Source organism: Pempheris klunzingeri, chromosome 14 (assembly GCF_042242105.1).
Source record: "Pempheris klunzingeri isolate RE-2024b chromosome 14, fPemKlu1.hap1, whole genome shotgun sequence".
Classification (NCBI taxonomy): Eukaryota; Metazoa; Chordata; class Actinopteri; order Acropomatiformes; family Pempheridae; genus Pempheris; species Pempheris klunzingeri.
In genome coordinates this window covers 13078020-13097385 of record NC_092025.1, presented here as the reverse complement: position 1 = coordinate 13097385, position 19366 = coordinate 13078020, and the positions used below count along the sequence as shown (strand labels likewise).

Genomic DNA, 19366 nt, shown 5'->3' with positions numbered 1-19366 from the left:
CTGAGACCCCCAAACATCTGGCTGACACCAGGCCAGGAATACAGGCTCAGCTAGTGCTCATTCTACATAACTACAGTCAGTGAATCAGCTAATTACACAGAAAGGCGGTGTGTTTATTCATGGCTGAGTCATTTGTCTGAACCACTGACGTACTGTCATCATCAGTGTGAAGTTGTTATTGTTGATTCTACCAAGCTATGACACAAGGCCACTTTTTTGGATATTGTTTTGTTATTATGTAATCTTGCAGAACCTTTTTGGTCGCTATTGCAATACCTCACAGTCTATACATTTAGTTAGTGTCAGCTGCTGTGAATGTGACCAGATATTCTGATATCTGTCTCAGGTCCTGTGGAGACTCAGATCCTTTACCTGAGGTCTGTGGAGGGAGCCAAAGGTGGCATGATGTGGTCCAAATGTTGTATTTTGTCCTTCTCTCCCACCCCAACACTTGCCCGTCAAGTTCCTGCTATGATAAAAAGGAAATGAGATGAGCGTTTCACGCAGTGTCAGGAATCGGGGGGATTAGAGCTAAGTGAGAGGAACAGCAAAAGAAGAAGAGTGATTATATATTTCACAATAAGTATCTCCTGCGACACAATGCTGTAAGAGTTGTACATTTTTTTGATGTAGCGTGTCTCACCCACCTGTAGAAGGGGAAGTATACAACAAGATCAACTGTTGCTTATCGTCCTCGTCTATTAATAAAGATTAGCATTTTATTTTAACACCAGCATCAGTTCCTTTGTTTCATTTCTCCAAGCTGGTGTTGTTGGGTTTGTTGTGTGCTTTATGACCATTTTGCAGCACTTACATGGAAAAAGGAACTAGATTCTTTTTTTTTTTTCATCAGCAGATTAGCTCATTCTGGAATTATGAAACAGTCACCTGATTGGCCAGTTCGAGTCTGGCAGGCTTCCATCTTCCTCCTTCAAATCATGTGACGTTGGCAGCAGCACTTTGCAGTGATGATTATTCTATTCTGATATGCTTTGCTGCTGCTTCGAAGGAATGCCTTTTCTTCATGAAAACCTCACTTGCAAAGTTTATCATTAAACTTTTTATCTGGCTATAGTCTTCCTATCACAGGTATTTGATAAATATTGAAATGACAAGTAACAGTGAGTGGCTCCTCAAAGACCACGAAAAAAATCTAAAATTTAAAATCCATATGAGGACAAATATTCAATTATATTTGTGGTGTTGGTACTTTTTTGCAGTTAACTCTACCGGCAAGGCATTTTATCCCCTTCTCTCTCTCTCTCTCTCTCTCTCTCTCTCCCTCTCTCTCTCTCTCCCTCCCTCTCTCTGTCTCTCTCCCTCCCTCTCTCTCTCTCTCCCTCTCTCTCTGACACACATATACACACATGCATGCGCACAAACATTACAAAGAAGACTTGAACTGAGCTTGCAGAAAGATTTGTTGCCATTCAGAATGAGGCAAGATATGAGACAACAAGAACCTATAGTTGAATATTAACCTTAGATTAACACCCAGCGCTCCATGCACCAGGTCAGTCTCATTTGTTTTTACTCTCTTTTTACTCTAATAATTGCAATAAATTGAGTCAGTCCAGAAAACTCTAAATCTAAAGACAAAGACAAAGAATAACATCCTGTTCAAACACTGTGTTTATATTCCCAACCTTCACCTTAATCTCTTGAATTGTGTTCGTGGTAAATCTATAAAGGGATTTTCTGGGAAAAGGCTGTTAGTTTACCAGGCGGATCCAAGGGTGGGATTGGTATGAACGGGAAAACTGCTTGCTCATCCTCTATCAGCAGGAGTGCATGAGTCAGCGCTCGCTCTGTTACACCCAGAGTTGTTGCAACACACACATGCACACATACACACATACACACACGCGCACACACACACACACACTCTCTGTCTCTCTCTCTCTTTCTCTCCCTCTATCTCTCCCTCCCTCACACATACTCACACACAGGCCATATGACTGAGTCAAGCTCAGTTTTTAGTTTGTAGCTGAGTTGAGATAAGGCTTTCTGGGAAACATAGCCTGGTTGGACAGCATTCCATTTAGAAATAACCATGTGTGCTCAACAGCTGGGACTTTCTTTCACACTTTAAGAAACTTGGATATATAGAGTCAGCTTTATAAGGTAGGCATGTGTTGTTATTACTTTCACATATAACTTTTTATGTATGTATCCTGTTGGAGGGAGAATGGTTAATTATAATCATGTGTGTGTGTTCATGTAGGTGTCCCTGATGGCTCTGTCTGCCCCCCGGTCGTCTGTGTTTACATTTGAGTCTACAGTGCATTCCTCCCATGTGCTGCGCTGTCTGGACGAGCAGCGCCGCCGGGACACATTGTGTGATGTTACGGTGGTGGTGGAAGGTCAAAGTTTCAGGGCTCACCGCTCAGTGCTTGCCTCCTGTAGTGAGTACTTCACCCAGAGGATCTCCTCCCTAACACAGCATGGAGCAGTCATCACTCTGCCACAAGAGGTGAGATTTCACCTCAGATACAAATAGAAAGTAGACGCAGACAAGCCATACTGCTTCCCACCAATCTTTTGTAAAAGTGAAGTGAGAAAAAGGACTGAAAGGTGTTGAGGATGCATGGCAATGACAATGACATTTATTTCCTTGTTTAATTCTCTATAATATTTAGTCTAATATCTTGGAATGACTTGGAAACACATTATTTTAGGGTAGTTAGAATAACCCTAAATGCACTGTGGGTCTTAGTGGTTTCCAGTCTGCAACATACAACAAAATATAATTCCAAAAGTCTCTTTAAAAGGAATAGTGCTGAAGATAAATAAATAAATAAATAAATTGCACAAGCTGGTGTTTGTCAGCATTTTGAATGTTCCACTTTGTTTTATGCAAATGAGGCTAATTTGATAAATCTTAAATCCTTTGTTTGTTTGTTTTTTATCAGTCAACAAGTACCGAGTTTCTTTTACAAATTTAATTTGCATTAACAAGACTCTTTAAATGGGAAGACGCACTGGTGCCCAACTTGAGAAATTCCAAAGCTACGGGAACTAGATTTTTTTTGTCATATGTATTGGCTGCTGAATCAATACAGTCCTACAATATTAGACTTTATTTGTAGCCAGAAAAGTTCTATCTTCACATGTGGGTCTACTGTATTGTACGCATACACAGAAACAAGAGACACACACTTATGTAGTTTCTCCTTCTCTTTCACAGGTGACGGTTGGTGGCTTTGAGCCCTTGCTGAAGTTTGCCTATACTTCCAAACTTCTCTTTGGGAAAGATGACGTCGTAGAAATACGCAACTCAGCTTCCACTCTTGGTTTCAGAGACCTAGACAAAGCATGTTTTGATTTCCTCCTCCCTAAGTTCTTCTCCAGCAGCAAGAGCTCTGCCCCTATTCCGAGAAAGACCTGTTGTAAGAAGAAATGTAAGAAGCGATTATCAACGGAGGACCATGACATCGATTCCGGCGATGTATTGTTGGATGAGAAAGAAGTAAAACCAGTTGCTGACTCACCATCTGAGCAGGAAGTGGCTTGGCTCTGTAACAAATCAGGGAACAGCAAAACGGGAAGTCAGAACAGTGCAGGCACTCATACACCTGTGGCTGAAGAGACAGATGACCAATTTAAGCAGTGCCCAAAGTATCGCAAGTTCCAGCTGGCTTGTGGGAAGGAAACGTTAGTAACAGAGAAAAATCTGAAAAATAAATCAGTGATGTACAGTACAGTAATCAGTGATGACTGTAACCTCCCCTGCTCACTCCACTCCAGCAGTGTGAACTGTAAGAATGAATACTCACTACATGAAGTTGAATTTCCAGGGAATTCAACCTCAAATCCAGCCAGACAGAGCAACGGAGGGGCTGATGATCCATGGAAAACTGACATAAATGACGAGAAAACAGAGGTTGGCTTGGGCAGAAGGGATGTTGATATAGTTAAAAAAGAAACAAATGAAAGGCAGGGAAAATGGGATGAGAAGAAAAGAGATGTAGATATGGAGGACATGGAAGACATCAGCTCTTCAGACAGATCCATTGTCAAGGTAGTTTCCTCAGGGCCAAGCATGGGTCTGGGTGAGAGGTCATCAGAGTTAATACTCCACCATTGCCCCCTGAGGACCTTGGTAGAGGGCCCTTCAATCACTGTCACTCAGTCACTGAGGCATGAGAGGTTGTTGGACAATGCGAAGGACAAAAAAACAAGAGACTCTAGTGTACTAGCACCAGTATCCATTCATCAAAAGCCAGAGGAACAGATCGAAACTGAGCAGAGAAGGGCAGATGATGCAGGCTGGGAAGAAAGAAGAAAAGGAGGACAAACAGGCAGCTTGGAGAGAGCAGCCCTGTCAGTGAATAATGCCAGAGAAAGGAGCACCGTGGAAAGGGAAGTGGCAGAGCACCAGGCCGAGCAGATGGCTTCAGACGAGGTCTCGCCTGAGCTGAACTTCCAGGACCATGATGCAGGAGGTTCCTCTGATTCAGGGAATGGACTGGCACAGGGCACATCTTTAGAGTGGCTGAAGTTCCATGTAAACCTCAGCTCCACAAGCACCAGCTGTCCCTTCTTGCAGGACCTGAACCAAACCAAATGTTCATGGAAGGGAACAGAGCTGTCTGAGTGCGAGGGGGCGTCTCAGTCCGGCGTGTCATCCCTAAACTCAGGGGAAGATGGAGACTCAGAGACAGAAACGGAAGGAGACAGTGAATCCTACACGAGAGAGAGGGCCAGACAGGTGAGAGGCTGATCTGTGAAATGAGACTGATATGGCACTGCTGTCACCTTTAACTGTGAAGTTCACGATGTGCTGAGATTAAACTGCATCAGTAAGTGTCAGCAAGTTCACCCCTCCTGTAGATTACTTCACTATGTTTGTTTTAGATAAGAGCGTAAGGTGCAGGAAAAAGTAGAGATGTGTGTGTGTGTGTGTGTGTGTGTGTGCGCACATGTGCTTTGCTAATTAGTTCAGAGTCCAATGCAGAAGAAACTGACAGCTCAGCCTATTGAGTCGCCCACCGCTACAGGAGACACAAAGAGTTGGTTTGAGGAATTTCTCATCCTACTGTCCAGACTGGATTTTACTTAAAGTACGAACAGTGCAGCGAGTGTGCACACAGAGCTGAGGTCATTTCAGAGGAGAAACAGTGGTTTTATTTACCTTAGATAAAACACAACACAAGGTTTATACTGCTCTAGTAAACTGGTACATTTCCTGTCACACATTAGCAGTATACTTGACCTCTGCTTTTAAAAGTCAACTCCTCGTTGCTAGAGTTAATAATTAACGCGTTGGTAAAAATATAACTTCCTATCTGAGCTCCATATTGAATTTCATTCTTCTTCTTCCTGTATTTTAATTCATGGAATGACATGAGAATTTCATGTGATATACAGACAAGCAAATCGAACCCGTTTCTACGAGCCTGCTGCTACAAAGCAGGTATATGTGCACTATACTTGAAGGTTATCAGAGTGCCTTCAGTTTCACTAATTCAACAAAACATTTCCTTTAAGCTAGATTAGTTTGTAGCAGATACAGTCACAGTACCACGTCACCCACGGCATAACACCATATAAAAATATATATGTATATTAAAAAAAACAGTGATTTTGGGGACCATCTGTCATTAAGGATTCTCCTTCAATAATGTAGATACTCTCTAGCTGTACTCTCTTGTGTAACTTTTCTCTCCCGTTCGGATATCCTCAGGTGCAGTTGCCATTCTCTGTAGAGTGGATTGTTGATCTGAGCAGAAATGACTTCCAACAGCTGCTAAAGCAACAGGTCCTTACGCATGAACAGCTGGAGTTTGTCCATGATATGAGACGGCGCAGCAAAAACCGCCTCGCAGCTCAGCGTTGCCGTAAGAGAAAACTAGACTGCATACATAATCTGCAGTGTGAAATCAACAAACTGGTAAAAAAAAAAAAAAGTTTTCTTTTATATTAGTTCATCTTTATGAAGCTGCTTCTTGTTTTCAGGCCTGTTAATCAAATTGTTTGTGCTGCATGTGTATGTCGCAGAAGACAGAGAGGGAGAAACTGGTCATGGAGAAGAGCCAGCTGAGCCAGCTGAAGTTGAGAACATGTCACAGTGTCTCTACCTTATGTCAGAGGGTCTGCAGTGAAGCCAACCTGCAGCCAGAGCAGCTCCAGGTGTTAGCCAAATACACCTCCCCAGACTGCCCTCTCTCCTCTATCTTTCCTCACATAGACGCACTCCTTTCACAGCCCGGGCTGCCACTCCAGCCTCAGCACTCACTCTCTGCTTGCTATTTGGATCTTGATAAGTATATGGTGCCTGAGGAGGCTTCGTCCAGCTCCAGCAGGGATACAGTCACAGGAGATGCTCAAAATTCACTTTAGATACACATCCAGCACACATTCTGCAGCTTTGAACAAAACCCAAAGGATCATGGGGCCTGAGGTTCTGATGTCCAACTGGTTATTAAACCAAAAATTCCCTCCGTGTATCATACACTATCCAAGGACATTAGCACAGACTGTGGTCTGAGTACAGGCTGCAAAATAAAGCAGTGGCATGCCTGTGATCTGATCACGGTATGACAATGCATGACTAGCGAGAAGGCTAAAAATCAGCACAAGATTTAATTAATTCCTGCTACCTTTTAATTAATTAATTTCCACCAATTATTAGTCTTTGATTCACTCTGTAGTGAATGTGAATGTTTCCAGCTTTGCAAATGGCTTAGCACAGTTTGTTATCGGATAAAAGACAAAGGGTGCATGTTGAGAATATTAGGATATTAGCACTTAGACAATCATAACTTTAATTATAAATCAAGAGGAATAAGGGCCTCTATATTTGGAATGTGGGTTGCTTCTTGATTACCTCTGGATAACATACTCATACTTATACTGTACATACTCTAACTGTAAAAAAAAAAAAAAAAAAAAATCAGCATACAATACCTCTTGCAGACAGTGGTGGGTCTGCCCTCTCTGGGTAGAGTGCAACACCAAAACAACATTTTGCACCAAAACCAGACAACTGAACTGATTGACTTGACAAAGTGTGCCATGTTTACCTTCTAGTCATAAGTCATAAATCAGTATTTCCACACAGTGACGCAGCTCTTCTAGGCTGCACACACCTCTCAGAGTTTCGCTTTGACTCACTGAAACAGACCTCACAGATTTTCCAAAATATGTATAAGGAAACTGCACCTAAGTGAAGCTTAAGCAAAGTACACTTTTTTGGAGAAAAGCTGCCTCACATTATGTTATGAAAACTATTGAGCAAGTCCCACATTATGTGTCTCCTCTGTACTGTGGCAGACTGGACTCTTCTTCCCTTATCTAAATTCTTGTCAAGGGTCGAGTGAACAATGTAGCAATAACTCACTGATTGTGTGTGATTAGATTTATGTTTATAATTTGTGTCTCCTGTACTTGTACTGTCAACTGCGCAACGATCTCTATTTGTTTTGTGCATCCTGTTCATTACTCCATTTCCTGTTGACTTTCGCCCATAACCTTTCACCTATTTTCTCCCTGCTTATAGTAGATATTCGACACTCAGGGCTCTTTACAGAAAAACAGCTTTGCAGCTTTGATCAGTTTTCACTGTTATGTATTTGCATTTATTTTTACATTTATTTTTCACTCATGATAATAATCACAGTGCAGCTCCTCCTAACATTATTTGTGTAAAATATGAAATGGATAAGACTGTATATACAGCAATCAGGTATGCTTTGATTTTATGACAAAATGCTGAACCACATTGTATTTTTGGGAACAGTTTTTAAGACGTCTAATGGAAAATGACAAAAGAATGTTTGTCATTGTTTTTCCCACCAAGCTGACTTCAGACTACTTACTCAGTCAAAGTATTGCATGATAATGCTGGTGCTTATTGCCCTCTAGTGGCAAACAGTGGCAAGTTAGAGCTGTATCTATGTGTACTATGGCATATGGTAAACTGATCTTCTACTGTGTTCCTTTCTTTTTTAATGCACAAAAAAGTCTTTTTATGACAATATTCAAATGAATTCCTGTATTCCCTTTTTAAGCAAATGTGAAACTTAACAATCAACATTTAAACAGAAGGAAAAAAAATGTTTTAAACAGTAAAAGATGTTTGTTATCCACCAAAGTGAACTGTTAACACCATGAAAAAAAAGAGAAGAAAAAAAAACGTCAGAAAGGTTAATGAGATGTAAAATCTGTCAGTGTTCAGCGTGAGTGATAAATAGACGAGTTCGTGAGGTCTTCAGAGGACTCATCTTTCAACCTGGACAGATATATTACTGATTTAATACCACACTTAGTCTTTCATGTTTCTCCCTCCTGAATCTGAGTCTCTTTCTGCCACTAAGTCTCCTCTCTGTTACTTTTAATTAATTTACTTTCTGAGTTTCTCTTTCTTTTCGCTCGTTCTCCTCTCCTCTTCTCTCTGGGGACTATTTTAATTAGCAGACAGTGTTTTTTCATCTCTCAATTCTCTTTTATGTGAGCAAACATAACGTAAAACTCCCAAGATGATTACTAAGCTATAGTAGCATTTATAAATCACAGAAACGTTGGTCATTCTCACCGTCAATTCATACACTTATCATAAAGAGAGAATTAAAGATCAGTTTGGCCTAATAGATTCTGGCACCGGGGAGTGGGAAGTTAGAGTCGCAGAGGTCCCAGGGCTTAGAGATAAGAAAGTCACACTAATGGAGGAGGTCATTTGCTTGGGAAAGCATGTGTTGGTGTTCACACACTGTCATTAGGTTTCACATCCAGTCACTCTCAAGTGGCTGCACCTCACTTTAACATGTGTGTGTGTGCTTCTGCATTAACAGTGTTAATCTCAGTGTTGTTTTTCTTTAGAAATTAGGAATCTTGGAAAACACACTATGCGAGTCAGTCCAAGTCACATGTCGCATTATAAGCCCATGAAAGTTTAGTTAGTGTGATTAAAAATAAAGGAGAAATTAGCAAATGAATACCAGACATAGTTTTCTATAGCTTCCTCTATATGTTTTTATGTGAATAAAATGCCTGCGGTGTTACTAATGTGACAACAGATGGCACCACATGAGCAGTTATTGATACTGAACGCAACACATAAAGCACTTGATCAAATAAGTTCTAGTTTCTTCCATCATCTTGAGCTCTTGTAGCTGAATTATATAACTTGCCAAAAGACTCTGTTTGTCTGCGTGTGGCTAAGCTGTCTGGATGTGTTCTGATCTAATAGAGAGTCATCAGTTATAATCTGTGTGAATTCTGTCTGGAAAACATTTCAAAAGGCAGTTCAGTGCGACCTGTTTGATGCGTCTGCTTCCATTTAGCCCGCACACACTCTTGATGAGCCGCCTGTAACCTTTTGTTGCTGTGAGATTTAAGTATGGCTTTTCTCCCATCTCATTTTCTTCTCTTACTACCTGCTTCTCCCCGTGTCTGTGTCTTTCTTTCGCTCTCAGAGAATATGTGGGTGTCCTCCGGAGGTGGTTCTCTGGCAGAGCCTGACAACTACGAGCACAATATGTTGACCTCATAATCTCAGTAATGAACAGTTAGATCTGTGCCAGCTGTTGTCACAGGAAGAGTTGACATTTTTGTTCCAAAATGATATTAAAGTTTAAATGTATTGTTTTATTTCTAATTACATCTTTTCAAATATAATTCGAATTCTAAAATGATGACATCCACTCTCACAACGTCAACATAAATAACATTATTAAAGTGAGGAGTGAGCGTTTCTTCGGACATATATTCCATTAATGCTGGACTTATCTTTTGCCTTTTTTTCAACTGCTAGATGAATGTCAGATGACATAAAAGTGGTTATATAGCGTTTTTTGGATCATTTGATGGGTTATTGGTGGCGATGTCTTAACGTGAGCCAAGAGCAGACGACCAAATCTAATCCCTCAGGCAGAGAATAATCCACACAGTCATGTGGCTTTCTAATGAGAACCTGAGAGTCCTGGATCAGCATGAGGACACACACGCACACACATTTCTCAGTATAAACTAATAACACTTGGAAGCTGATTCACTATCTCTTACAGTGATTTGTGAAATTTACAAAAGCACTACAGTGATCATGAGGCTGTTCCAGGTTAAAGGTTAAATGGCATGACTGTCCGTCGATGTCACATGATATAAATGTGTTACAAAAACAGGGACATGTGTGAAAGTAGTTATTTATTTTTTACTACTTTACAATAAATAATAAACAGAGCACAATCCACAAGTGGTGTAATCAGCTGAAGACGTGTAGTTTACAAAATAGAGACAGAATATGAAATTATGTGTCACAAAGCATATTGTCCTACACAGACAGGCGTGCATGTGCATGCGCCTGCATGTGGGTGAGCCCTCTTTATGTCTTATGAATCCATGGTTCAAATTGGTTCAGACATCTACAGTGTGACACCAAGCTGATGTCACATGATGCATGATGTCATACACGCCCTCATGATGAGCCAACCTAACACCGTGAAATTGTAATTGTATGGAGAAGACATTGCTTAAGTCTGTGAGGCCTGTGCGTGCTGCTGCTTGGTGTTACCACCAAGGACACACACAATAACACATGACACAGTTGTGATCAGGCCTATGAACACTGAGTAAACACTGACTAACAGCAGCCAGATGCAACAAATGTCATTACTGTAGTTTGTGTAAATGGCAACAGTTTAGGCCACAAATCTTGCCGGCTATCTTGCATTTTACTGAAGACACTACTACCAAGTAACACAGAGGTGCAGAGTCAGCAAAAAGAGGAGAACAACTTCATGCAACCCGTGTCAACTTGTTGAAAGATCAGTAAAAACTGCTGCACCTACAGGTTGGTAGTCGAGCCTGTGCGGGTTTATATAATGCACTGTGCGAGCTGTAGCGGAGTCAGACAATGAGGGAAAGAAGAGAAAAGAAAGGACGAATAAAAGATAGCAAAGACTGTTTCTAGTGTCTTTCTTTCATGCAGTGGGTCCTCCCTTTTCTCTACTTTGAGAAAGGACAGTTTTTCAGGATAAGAGATGATAACGGAGGATGCGGAGTGGGAGATGAGACCAAATGAGGTAAAAAAAAATAAAACAAGGACATAGAGGGTGGAAAAATCTGTGTGTATTATGAGTGTGTGTGCGTGCATTTGTGGCCATGATACAGCAAGAAGTAGCTTAACACAGACGTTAGAGGATACCCACAAATAAAGACTTGATCTAGTTACCATGGATACCGAGGGCTCAGTTTTGGCAAGTGAACTCATAAGAATGTCCAGTTTACACCCAGATAATAAATGTTTTCCTTCTGATGAAACTCACATACACAAATTAACCAATTCTTATATATATATATGTGTGTGTGTGTGTGTATAGCCGTTATGACAGCACACTGTAGACATAAAGCCACTCTCTTTCAGACAAACATGTATGACAGTCCTTTGTCTGCCCACTGGCCATAAAATACTAGTTACACCAGGCAAGCTCCAGGATGTTTGTGTGTCTAAGTGTTTAACTCTCCTTTTCTCTGCAGCTGCTCGCCCTGACTAACTTGTGTGTGTCTCAGTAAATGTGAACGCGTTGTTACTAAATTTTCCTGATTAAATAAGACTTACAAAATAGTCAGTTGTAGGAAAAATTTTAAGCAGAATAACATAACACATTAACCAGCATTACATTCATAAAAGCATATTGTAAATAATTTAAAGTCATAATTTAAAAAAAAAAGCAATACGTGTGCAAAATTCACATAACACAATAGCAAATATGGGATCCACTAAAAGCAGTCAACACCGCTTTCTTTGGCTCTTGCGGTAAAGAAAACCTGATTGTCTCTCACACTGTTTTTTCCAGTTTACGTGGAGGTGAGGGTAAATAGAGGGAGAAGAGCAAGACAAGTCATACTTGCTTAAAACGATGAAAAACACACATAAGTTGACTGCCATCATTGCACACCTTTGGGTGCGTTGTATGAAGGTGAGTGCCAGCTGCCAGTCCTTTTCCAGGTGAGCTGTTGTTAGACGAAAATGTAATATTGACCATGTAAAAAGAGCGTCCCCAAAAGGTTGGCAGTTCAATACTTTCATCATCCTAAAGAACCTAGACAGGGGTGTTGTGCCTACCTGAAGTTATACTTCTTTGTCTGCCGAGAACTTTACACTCACAGTATCACAAGTTACCAAAACTCTTTTAAATAAATGTGCAATTTCTGAGTCCGTGTGATTTTAGTTTGCAGGCTCTAGTTGGCATGTAATTGGGCAGTGAGAACAAACCACAAACATGCAGCAAACTCAAATCTTCAGTTCTGGTTTGTACCAAAAAAGCCAAACTGTACCGTGGGTACTGAGATTTCCTTCAAAGGCTCTAAGGTGTGCCGGTCCCTCTTTGCCCTACTGTGCCTCCATTCTGCTGTGTATTGCATCGCTCCTCCTCCTTTCTTTATTTGAAGCAGCCAGAGCAGCTCATCTGCCTGTTGGAGTCCAGCTGAGGTGAGATGGTGTCTGGTACCACGGATTTCAGGATGTCATTCTCTGTGGCCATGATGTGCTTGACCAGGAAGTTTGCAGCTTCGGCGATGTTGAGATTGTCCTACAGGAGAGGGATAAAAAGGCAGTCAGATATGGCTCTTACTTACCATTTTTCATCATGTTTCAAGGTTAGGAAGTAAACACATGAAGTACGGACCTTTGGAAAAAAAAAAAAAAAACGTAATGGATTCTTTAATGGATTCTAAAACAGTCACTAGTCATCATCTCAGCCAAGCCTGTAAAGCACATAATAGTCCATCTTCATTCACCTTTCTTGTCAGTACACATCTTGTGCACTAGCAGTTATTGAACTACAGCATGTTAAATGCTTCATGTGAACATGCATGGACGTTAATGTGTTCGTACTTCATACGAATGCTGTAAACGTTTTTTTTCAAACTGCTACCAAAGAAGGATGCGTGTGTCTGTTTGCATAGCCTCCCTCTGACACTCGTGGCTAAACCTGCACCTTAAAACCTTTGAACTCTCAGAATGTGGAGTCTTGACGCCACACACTGACGCTTCTGCAACACATTTGTGTCAGCAGAGGATGTGTGAATGAAGACATATGTAGAATTTATAGCTGTGTGTAAATACTGCAGAGTTCTTTGATTAGTATATGGGATGGGGTTAATTCAAATTGTTACATTGAATTTTTATTTTCTTTATTTTTAAGTTTGATAAAGCTTCAATGATATGTCTGACTGAGAAATGTTTACAGGATTTGGTGTGGTCAAACACTTTTTATGTAACTTTGAATCTACTTAAGGAAAGAGCGGATAAAAAAAGCAATAACTTTTCTTTGACTGGAAACTGAACTCCCTGACAGATCGACATTTTCAACACCAGGCTGGAAAAACACAAAGAAACGATCTTCTGGAGCTTTTAACTTTTCACTTCAATAACTTGTTCTGACCCCGCTTAGTAAATTCATCTCACAGAGCTACTTTCCATGATGATCTGAAATTCTAGTTGGCTCTGTGGGGATGTTTTTCACTGACTGCAGTGACCTGAGTGGGAGATGAGCTCCGCTGTGCGTGTCAGCCACTTGCTGCAGAGGTCTACAATCTGGCCCGTTCATTGTAATGCTGATAATTGAAACAATGGTTCAACATTTTTGGAAATATTCTTCTTCACGTTCTTGTTGAGTGTTATATGAGAAGATAGAGAAGATATTACTATAATGTCTCTCTATAATGTCTCTCTGATAAACATGAAGCTACAGCCACAAGCAAGTTAGCTTAGCATAAATGCTCTGGGGAAACAGCTACCTCTGTCTGAAGGTATAAAATCCTCCCACCAGCGCCTCTACAACTCACTAACTAATATATTATAGATTATAGACAATATAGAGTAAACAAATAAGACATGATTGATGATGATGATTGAAGTGATTATCTCCTGACTCCGTGTTCATATTTACCATACAGATATGAGATTGGGATTAATCTTCTCATCTCTAACTCTGAGCAAGAAAGCAAATAAGAGTATTTCCCAAATTAGCAGTCTATTCCTTTAACCACAAAGCCCACAGGACAAGCAGCGATACATCACATGCATTGCAAAAGATTGACAAACAAGAACACCTTGGCCATAGTTTGGTCTCACCTTGGCAGAGGTCTCAAACCACCCGACAAAGCCGTGGTCCTTGCAGAACTGGTCCATTTTGATGCTGTTGTTGGTCAGCTCCCTGCCCTGGTCACACTTGTTAGCCAGCAGCACAGTGGCAATGCTCTGTCCACCAGCCAGCATCAGCTTGGAGTCCAGGTCCTGTTTCCACTTGATGACGGCCTCAAAGGTCGTGTGCCGCGTAACATCGAACACTATGAAGGCTCCCATGGCTTCACGGTAGTACACACGTGTCATGTTTCCAAAACGTTCCTGACCTGGGAGGAAAAAAAAAAAAAAAACACACACACACACACAGGGAGCCTCATTCATTAGTGTGGCAACATTATGGTTCCCAGCCATCAGTTTGATGAGAGACTCATATTGTTTTCCTTCATTTTTGCAGCAAAACAGCTAATGCAGTGCCTGCATTCTCATGAAACAGCACATTCCTGCCGTCTTACTGTCACGTTGCACTTAACCAGATGGTCAATGCAACTGCTTGTTCCTGCTGATAATAGGCCTACTTAAATTAAACCTGTATTATTTTGCCTGACGTGTAATTAAAATAAACTTTGACCTAGACTATAATAGTACAAATGGAATATCTGTAGGAATAATGTCTTTGTGAGTGTGCGCATGTATGTGTGTTCAGCTGTGCTTGTGTATTGTGCAGGGAATGGAAATGAGATCCTTGAGGAGCGGGTTCAGATCAGCTGTCAGCATGACATTCCCCCCCGGGGGTGTGTGTTTTGCTGTCTAATGCGAGGACTTGTTGGGCCCAAACTGATCGCGTAGGTGTGTGTGCATCCAGCTTGTTTTTCATACCATACCCTCTCAGCAGAAAAGTTTACATGGTCGATAAATAATATGCGTGAGAGTACAGCTTTGGCATTGTTAAAAATACTTTGACAAGGACAAAATGCTGTTATTTGCCTCACGAGTATGAGGAAATGGAGAATCTGACAGGACAGGACATTGAGAACTTCCTCCTTTTGTGAATGATTTCTGTCACTCACAATGAGACACATTTTCTGCAGTGGTGTGACAGTAGTCCTGCACACACACACACACACACACACACGTTACGCTTGTCATCTGACGCGCTGTCATTCAATAAACTGATGGTGCAATTTAAAGCTTTGCACGACTTCAAAGTACAGCATAATTATGAAGCTCTCAGTTTTCGGTGTACTTGGAGAAGGAGGTACACCAATGTATTGGGATCCTGGAGGACTCCAGCTTAAAAACACCCAATTCAGGCTTCACAGTTAGTATTAGTTAGAATGACACCATGTCTGCCATACGCCTTAAACACACATCCTCGAGGCTGGGTGCGAGTTATACACAATATGCAAAGAAACTATAACTTTCCTAAAAAGATAATAAACTGTTTTTTTTTTATCTTAGATGACTAATTGTTTTAAGAAGAAATCAGTAAAACTGCTATTTTGCTATGATTGTTGTTTCTTACAGCAGTTCTTGGTTAATCCATGTAGACTATGTTAAACATGTTGGCAGGATGGGGGGGTTCATTCAGATGTGACTTACAATCACATTGGATGGATCCACATTAACCGCTTAAAGCACGTGCCTGCATGTGTGTGTGCAGCAGTGAGTAATGATGTTTTGTTATTTCTTTAGACTACAATGACTCCTGTGACTGGCCTTTAAATCGCCCTCACATGGGCACGATCACATGATGCAGCACCTTATCTGACTGACTGACTAAATGACAGCGTGCTGGTCTTCCCTGAGCAACAATTAGTGTGTGTGTGTGTGTGTGTGTGTGTGTGTGTGTGTGTGTGTGTGTGAGAGAGAGAGCTGTGTGTCATATACCCGCTCTCCACAGTGACAGTGCATCTTTGAGCTATGAATGTTTCAGAAATTCACAACAGTCATGCCTGACTGTCTTTTTCAAGATAAGTTTTATCTTCGAAAACCCATCAGCTTTTCAGGAACTAAGACAAACAGCAGTGCTAAACATCAGTTGGACTTTTTTTTTTTTTTTAACGAGGATTTTGACGGTTTCCTCCCTTCTTGCACATTTTAAACACAAAAATACCCCGAATCTATAAATGCATCACACCCATGAACGCAGGGTGTTGGACCCTGCGGATGATTTACTGAATGAAAGACATTAAACGTGTTTCTCCACTGTCCCACCTGCAATGTCCCACAGCTGAAGTCTGACAGTCTCAGAGTCCCAGTTCAACACCTTCAGAGCGAAGTCCACCCCGATGGTGGCCCGGTAGTTGGTGGAGTAGGTCTGGTGGACGTAGCGCCTGATGATGGAGGTCTTCCCGACTCCCAGGTCTCCGATAACCAGCACCTTGTACAGGTGCTCCTTCCGGAGACCCTGCTTGCCGTTGGCGTGTGATGCGTAACTCATTCCACCTGTCGGATCTCAGACGCAGAAACTTTCAGCAACTTTGACTCGGCCACGAGTGAGAGTCTGACTGGCTTCGTCCCCCCCTGGTCTCTTAAGTTGCCCTCTTCTTTCGGGTTTAGAAACTGGGATCCGCCCTCCCTGTGGGGAAGTGTGTGATCTGCCCAGGGGCAGTGCTGTGGAACTTGTGACCTCGCGTCGTCACCCTGGGGAGACGCGCAGTGCGCACAGTTTGCTCACGACGCTGCACAGTGGTTCCTGTTAGAGGACTTGGAGAGTAAAATACAGTCACATTATGCGACTGTTGCCATATTTTCACCCTTCGTGTGCTGTGAAACAGTCTCCTCCATGCTTCACTGACTCAAACTAAAGATGTATACATCCACTGTGTCCATACACTGCAAACTCCTCACTGCCTCCATTAGCTGGCTAAAGAGGGAGTGCTCCTTAAATGCATTAAAGACAGTTATGTGAGATAGTCCATGTAAAACTATACACACACACACTAAGATAGAGTACTCCTTTTAGTCTCACTGCTTAAAGGCATTTTAGTTACGTCTTTATCTAATATACCTTTACAACATTTAGCAGCACACACATGTGGCATCCAACTGCCGGATCAAGCATGTCAAACACAGAAAAACATGTCATCGCCAAGACGGCTCGTTTTGTCTCTTCCATTGTGCTCTCCAGTGTACTCAGCAAACTGCTAATGCTTCAAGTGCAGGTCCTCATTTACCGAGTGCCTCTCTCTTTGCAGGTGCTCCATAATGTTGCTCTTACTCTAAAAAGGATGCTTTAGATAATGGTTTTATTAATAGTATCACAAGGTCACAAAGATAAACACATGTATGTACATAAAAGTTATAGAAGTAAGGCAGTACACGTGCTCGAGTCAATGGACCCCACCCACAATCTTTTATTACCTGTTGTATCCAAGTGGATCTCAGATCTCCACTTTGTTGCTTCATGTTTCAGATTTGAAGTTTTCCCCTCTTTCCTCTGACGGTGCTCACACACCACAGCTGAACAGAAAGCAGCAGAAGCAGTAATGTTGAACTGGCTGTTTTCTGTTGCTCTTAATAACACGTACATGTCTGCCAAGTCGGAGATGAGTAAGGCTGTGATTACACATGTTCCTGCAAGCCCAGCCCCCATGTGCTCAAGCCACATGAGCTTTTATCTAATGAATCAAAAGTGGGCTGTAGGAGTGATAGAAATCAGCAAACACCTCCTGTTCCAGGACAGTAACCTCTCCAGGAAAGTGTGTCTGTACGCACATTATGATCTTAAGGGATCTGTAAAGAAGAACTTATACTTGACTTTATTAGGTTCTGCAATAAATCCATATCTTCATTTAAGTTCAGTGCTTGTTGAAGGTGTTGACTCAGCTTTATGGTCATTTTGAGGCTGTAGTCTGTGGTGCTATTGAATTATATTATACTGAGAGGTTTCTACTTTCCACTAAACCTTTGATCCGCCCCATTTAAACTGGTGAGGGTAGACCATGTGACAGCATGTACCATCATCAGATTTGAAGGATAAACAACAAGGTGGTCCACTGAGGTCTTGTTCTCTCCCTGGGCTCATCAAAGCTATTACACTCTAACTATGAATAATCTTTTCCCACCATCCTTGTGAATATTAATTCCACTGAACAATTTTGGTCCACAATGTATGGCATAGGAAATTATATCACATGTTATTTAATAATGAGTGCCCTAGAAACCCTGTTTCCTGTTTGGTTTATTAATTATCGCACTGTGATTTGACACAATTTTCTTATTTAGTAAAGGTTCATAAGTAACATCGACTTAGGGAGTGTAAAAATAACGCTGAACACGATCCAGTTCTTAGCATTAAAAGGAAACGTGACTCCTTAAAATATGACGAGCATTTAGCTTCGAAATTTTGATTTTTTAAGCGCCATTCAAAGAGTTGTACACTAGATTAAAAATTCAAACACTTATGCTTACTAAATTGTTGCTGCAGCAAAGTAAAAAAGTAAGGTATACTAGTATAATTATGAGTCATTTTGAGACCTTTTCTTACAGTTACAGTTATACTTTTGATTTTTCAATAATGAGATAAAGTATTATTCATATAATTTCAGTGAAGAATTTCTATAATATGGATGAAGTAATCCTACAATGTAAATAATGAGCATTTATAATGAATTGCAAACCTTAAATGTAAGAAATATCGTATATTTTGGATGATAAACTTTAATGGAAGTCTAAACAAGTCTAAATAGTAAATTCTGGCTATCTGGAAGGCAGATGAAGATATAAAACCAACACAAGCGTTTTCTGTAGATTATGTCTGTGAAATATTGACATAAAGCATAGAATGCACCTGCAAATTTTCAATTGGCACAAAACTGCATGCAAATATGGCAACTGTCTATGATATTTTTTACATTGAAACCCAGTAAAAAATACTGCACATTTCAAAAAACATGAACACATTCCTGCCTGTGTAAACATACAGAGGAAATAAGAACTCAGGGACTGAAGCCAGACCCCCTGAAAAAAAAAAAACATCTGATAAACAAACACAAGGTAGCTCCCACGTGAACATCATCAGGAACATTCGCAGTCCTGAGAATCCATACTGTCATTTATCTACATCCTCAGAGAAGCCACTATGCAGATAGAAAAAGAAAAAAAACTTTTTAAAAAGAATATTCTTTCAATATGTTCAAGCATAAGAAATAACATAGTCAAAATGTCATCAAAGATTATAAAAAATAATATAATCCATATAATGCCTGAAATGGTAGAAAGGTTTGAGTCTAAATGGGCTCACAGTACTCAGTGTGAGCCCATTTATAGAAAAACAATGTAATTTTTTTGCAGGGAGACGTTGGCACATACGATGGTAAAAAGCCAGGCTGGAAA

The 19366-nt window shown here is 40.9% G+C and overlaps 3 protein-coding genes across 3 annotated transcripts in view; 1 reads left to right on the top strand and 2 right to left on the bottom strand.

Moving 5' to 3' along the window:
• The window catches only part of chordc1b (cysteine and histidine-rich domain (CHORD) containing 1b), a 79432-nt gene that overhangs the window by 24172 nt on the left and 35894 nt on the right, over nt 1-19366 (bottom strand). The window lies entirely within an intron of this gene.
• Nucleotides 1836-7538, top strand: bach1b (BTB and CNC homology 1, basic leucine zipper transcription factor 1 b). Its single transcript, XM_070844082.1, has 5 exons — nt 1836-2124; nt 2225-2473; nt 3188-4711; nt 5687-5893; nt 6001-7538. Exons 2-5 carry the CDS (start codon nt 2234-2236, stop codon nt 6340-6342), a joined length of 2313 nt encoding a protein of 770 aa, XP_070700183.1. The 5' UTR covers nt 1836-2124; nt 2225-2233; the 3' UTR covers nt 6343-7538.
• Nucleotides 11498-16542, bottom strand: rab38b (RAB38b, member of RAS oncogene family). Its single transcript, XM_070843080.1, has 3 exons — nt 16244-16542; nt 14078-14355; nt 11498-12530 (listed from the first exon to the last, which is right to left on the bottom strand). Exons 1-3 carry the CDS (start codon nt 16467-16469, stop codon nt 12381-12383), a joined length of 654 nt encoding a protein of 217 aa, XP_070699181.1. The 5' UTR covers nt 16470-16542; the 3' UTR covers nt 11498-12380.

Bases quoted from the DNA above. Each gene is read 5' to 3' on its own strand.
- bach1b (XM_070844082.1), top strand. From the start codon at position 2,234: ATGGCTCTGTCTGCCCCCCGGTCGTCTGTGTTTACATTTGAGTCTACA. The intron at 4,712-5,686 runs GTGAGAGGCTGA...GGATATCCTCAG, and splicing joins CGAGAGAGAGGGCCAGACAG to GTGCAGTTGCCATTCTCTGT. The intron at 5,894-6,000 runs GTAAAAAAAAAA...TGTATGTCGCAG, and splicing joins AGTGTGAAATCAACAAACTG to AAGACAGAGAGGGAGAAACT.
- rab38b (XM_070843080.1), bottom strand. From the start codon at position 16,469: ATGAGTTACGCATCACACGCCAACGGCAAGCAGGGTCTCCGGAAGGAG. The intron at 14,356-16,243 runs GTGGGACAGTGG...TTTTCCTCCCAG, and splicing joins TCAGCTGTGGGACATTGCAG to GTCAGGAACGTTTTGGAAAC. The intron at 12,531-14,077 runs GTGAGACCAAAC...CCTCTCCTGTAG, and splicing joins GGTTTGAGACCTCTGCCAAG to GACAATCTCAACATCGCCGA.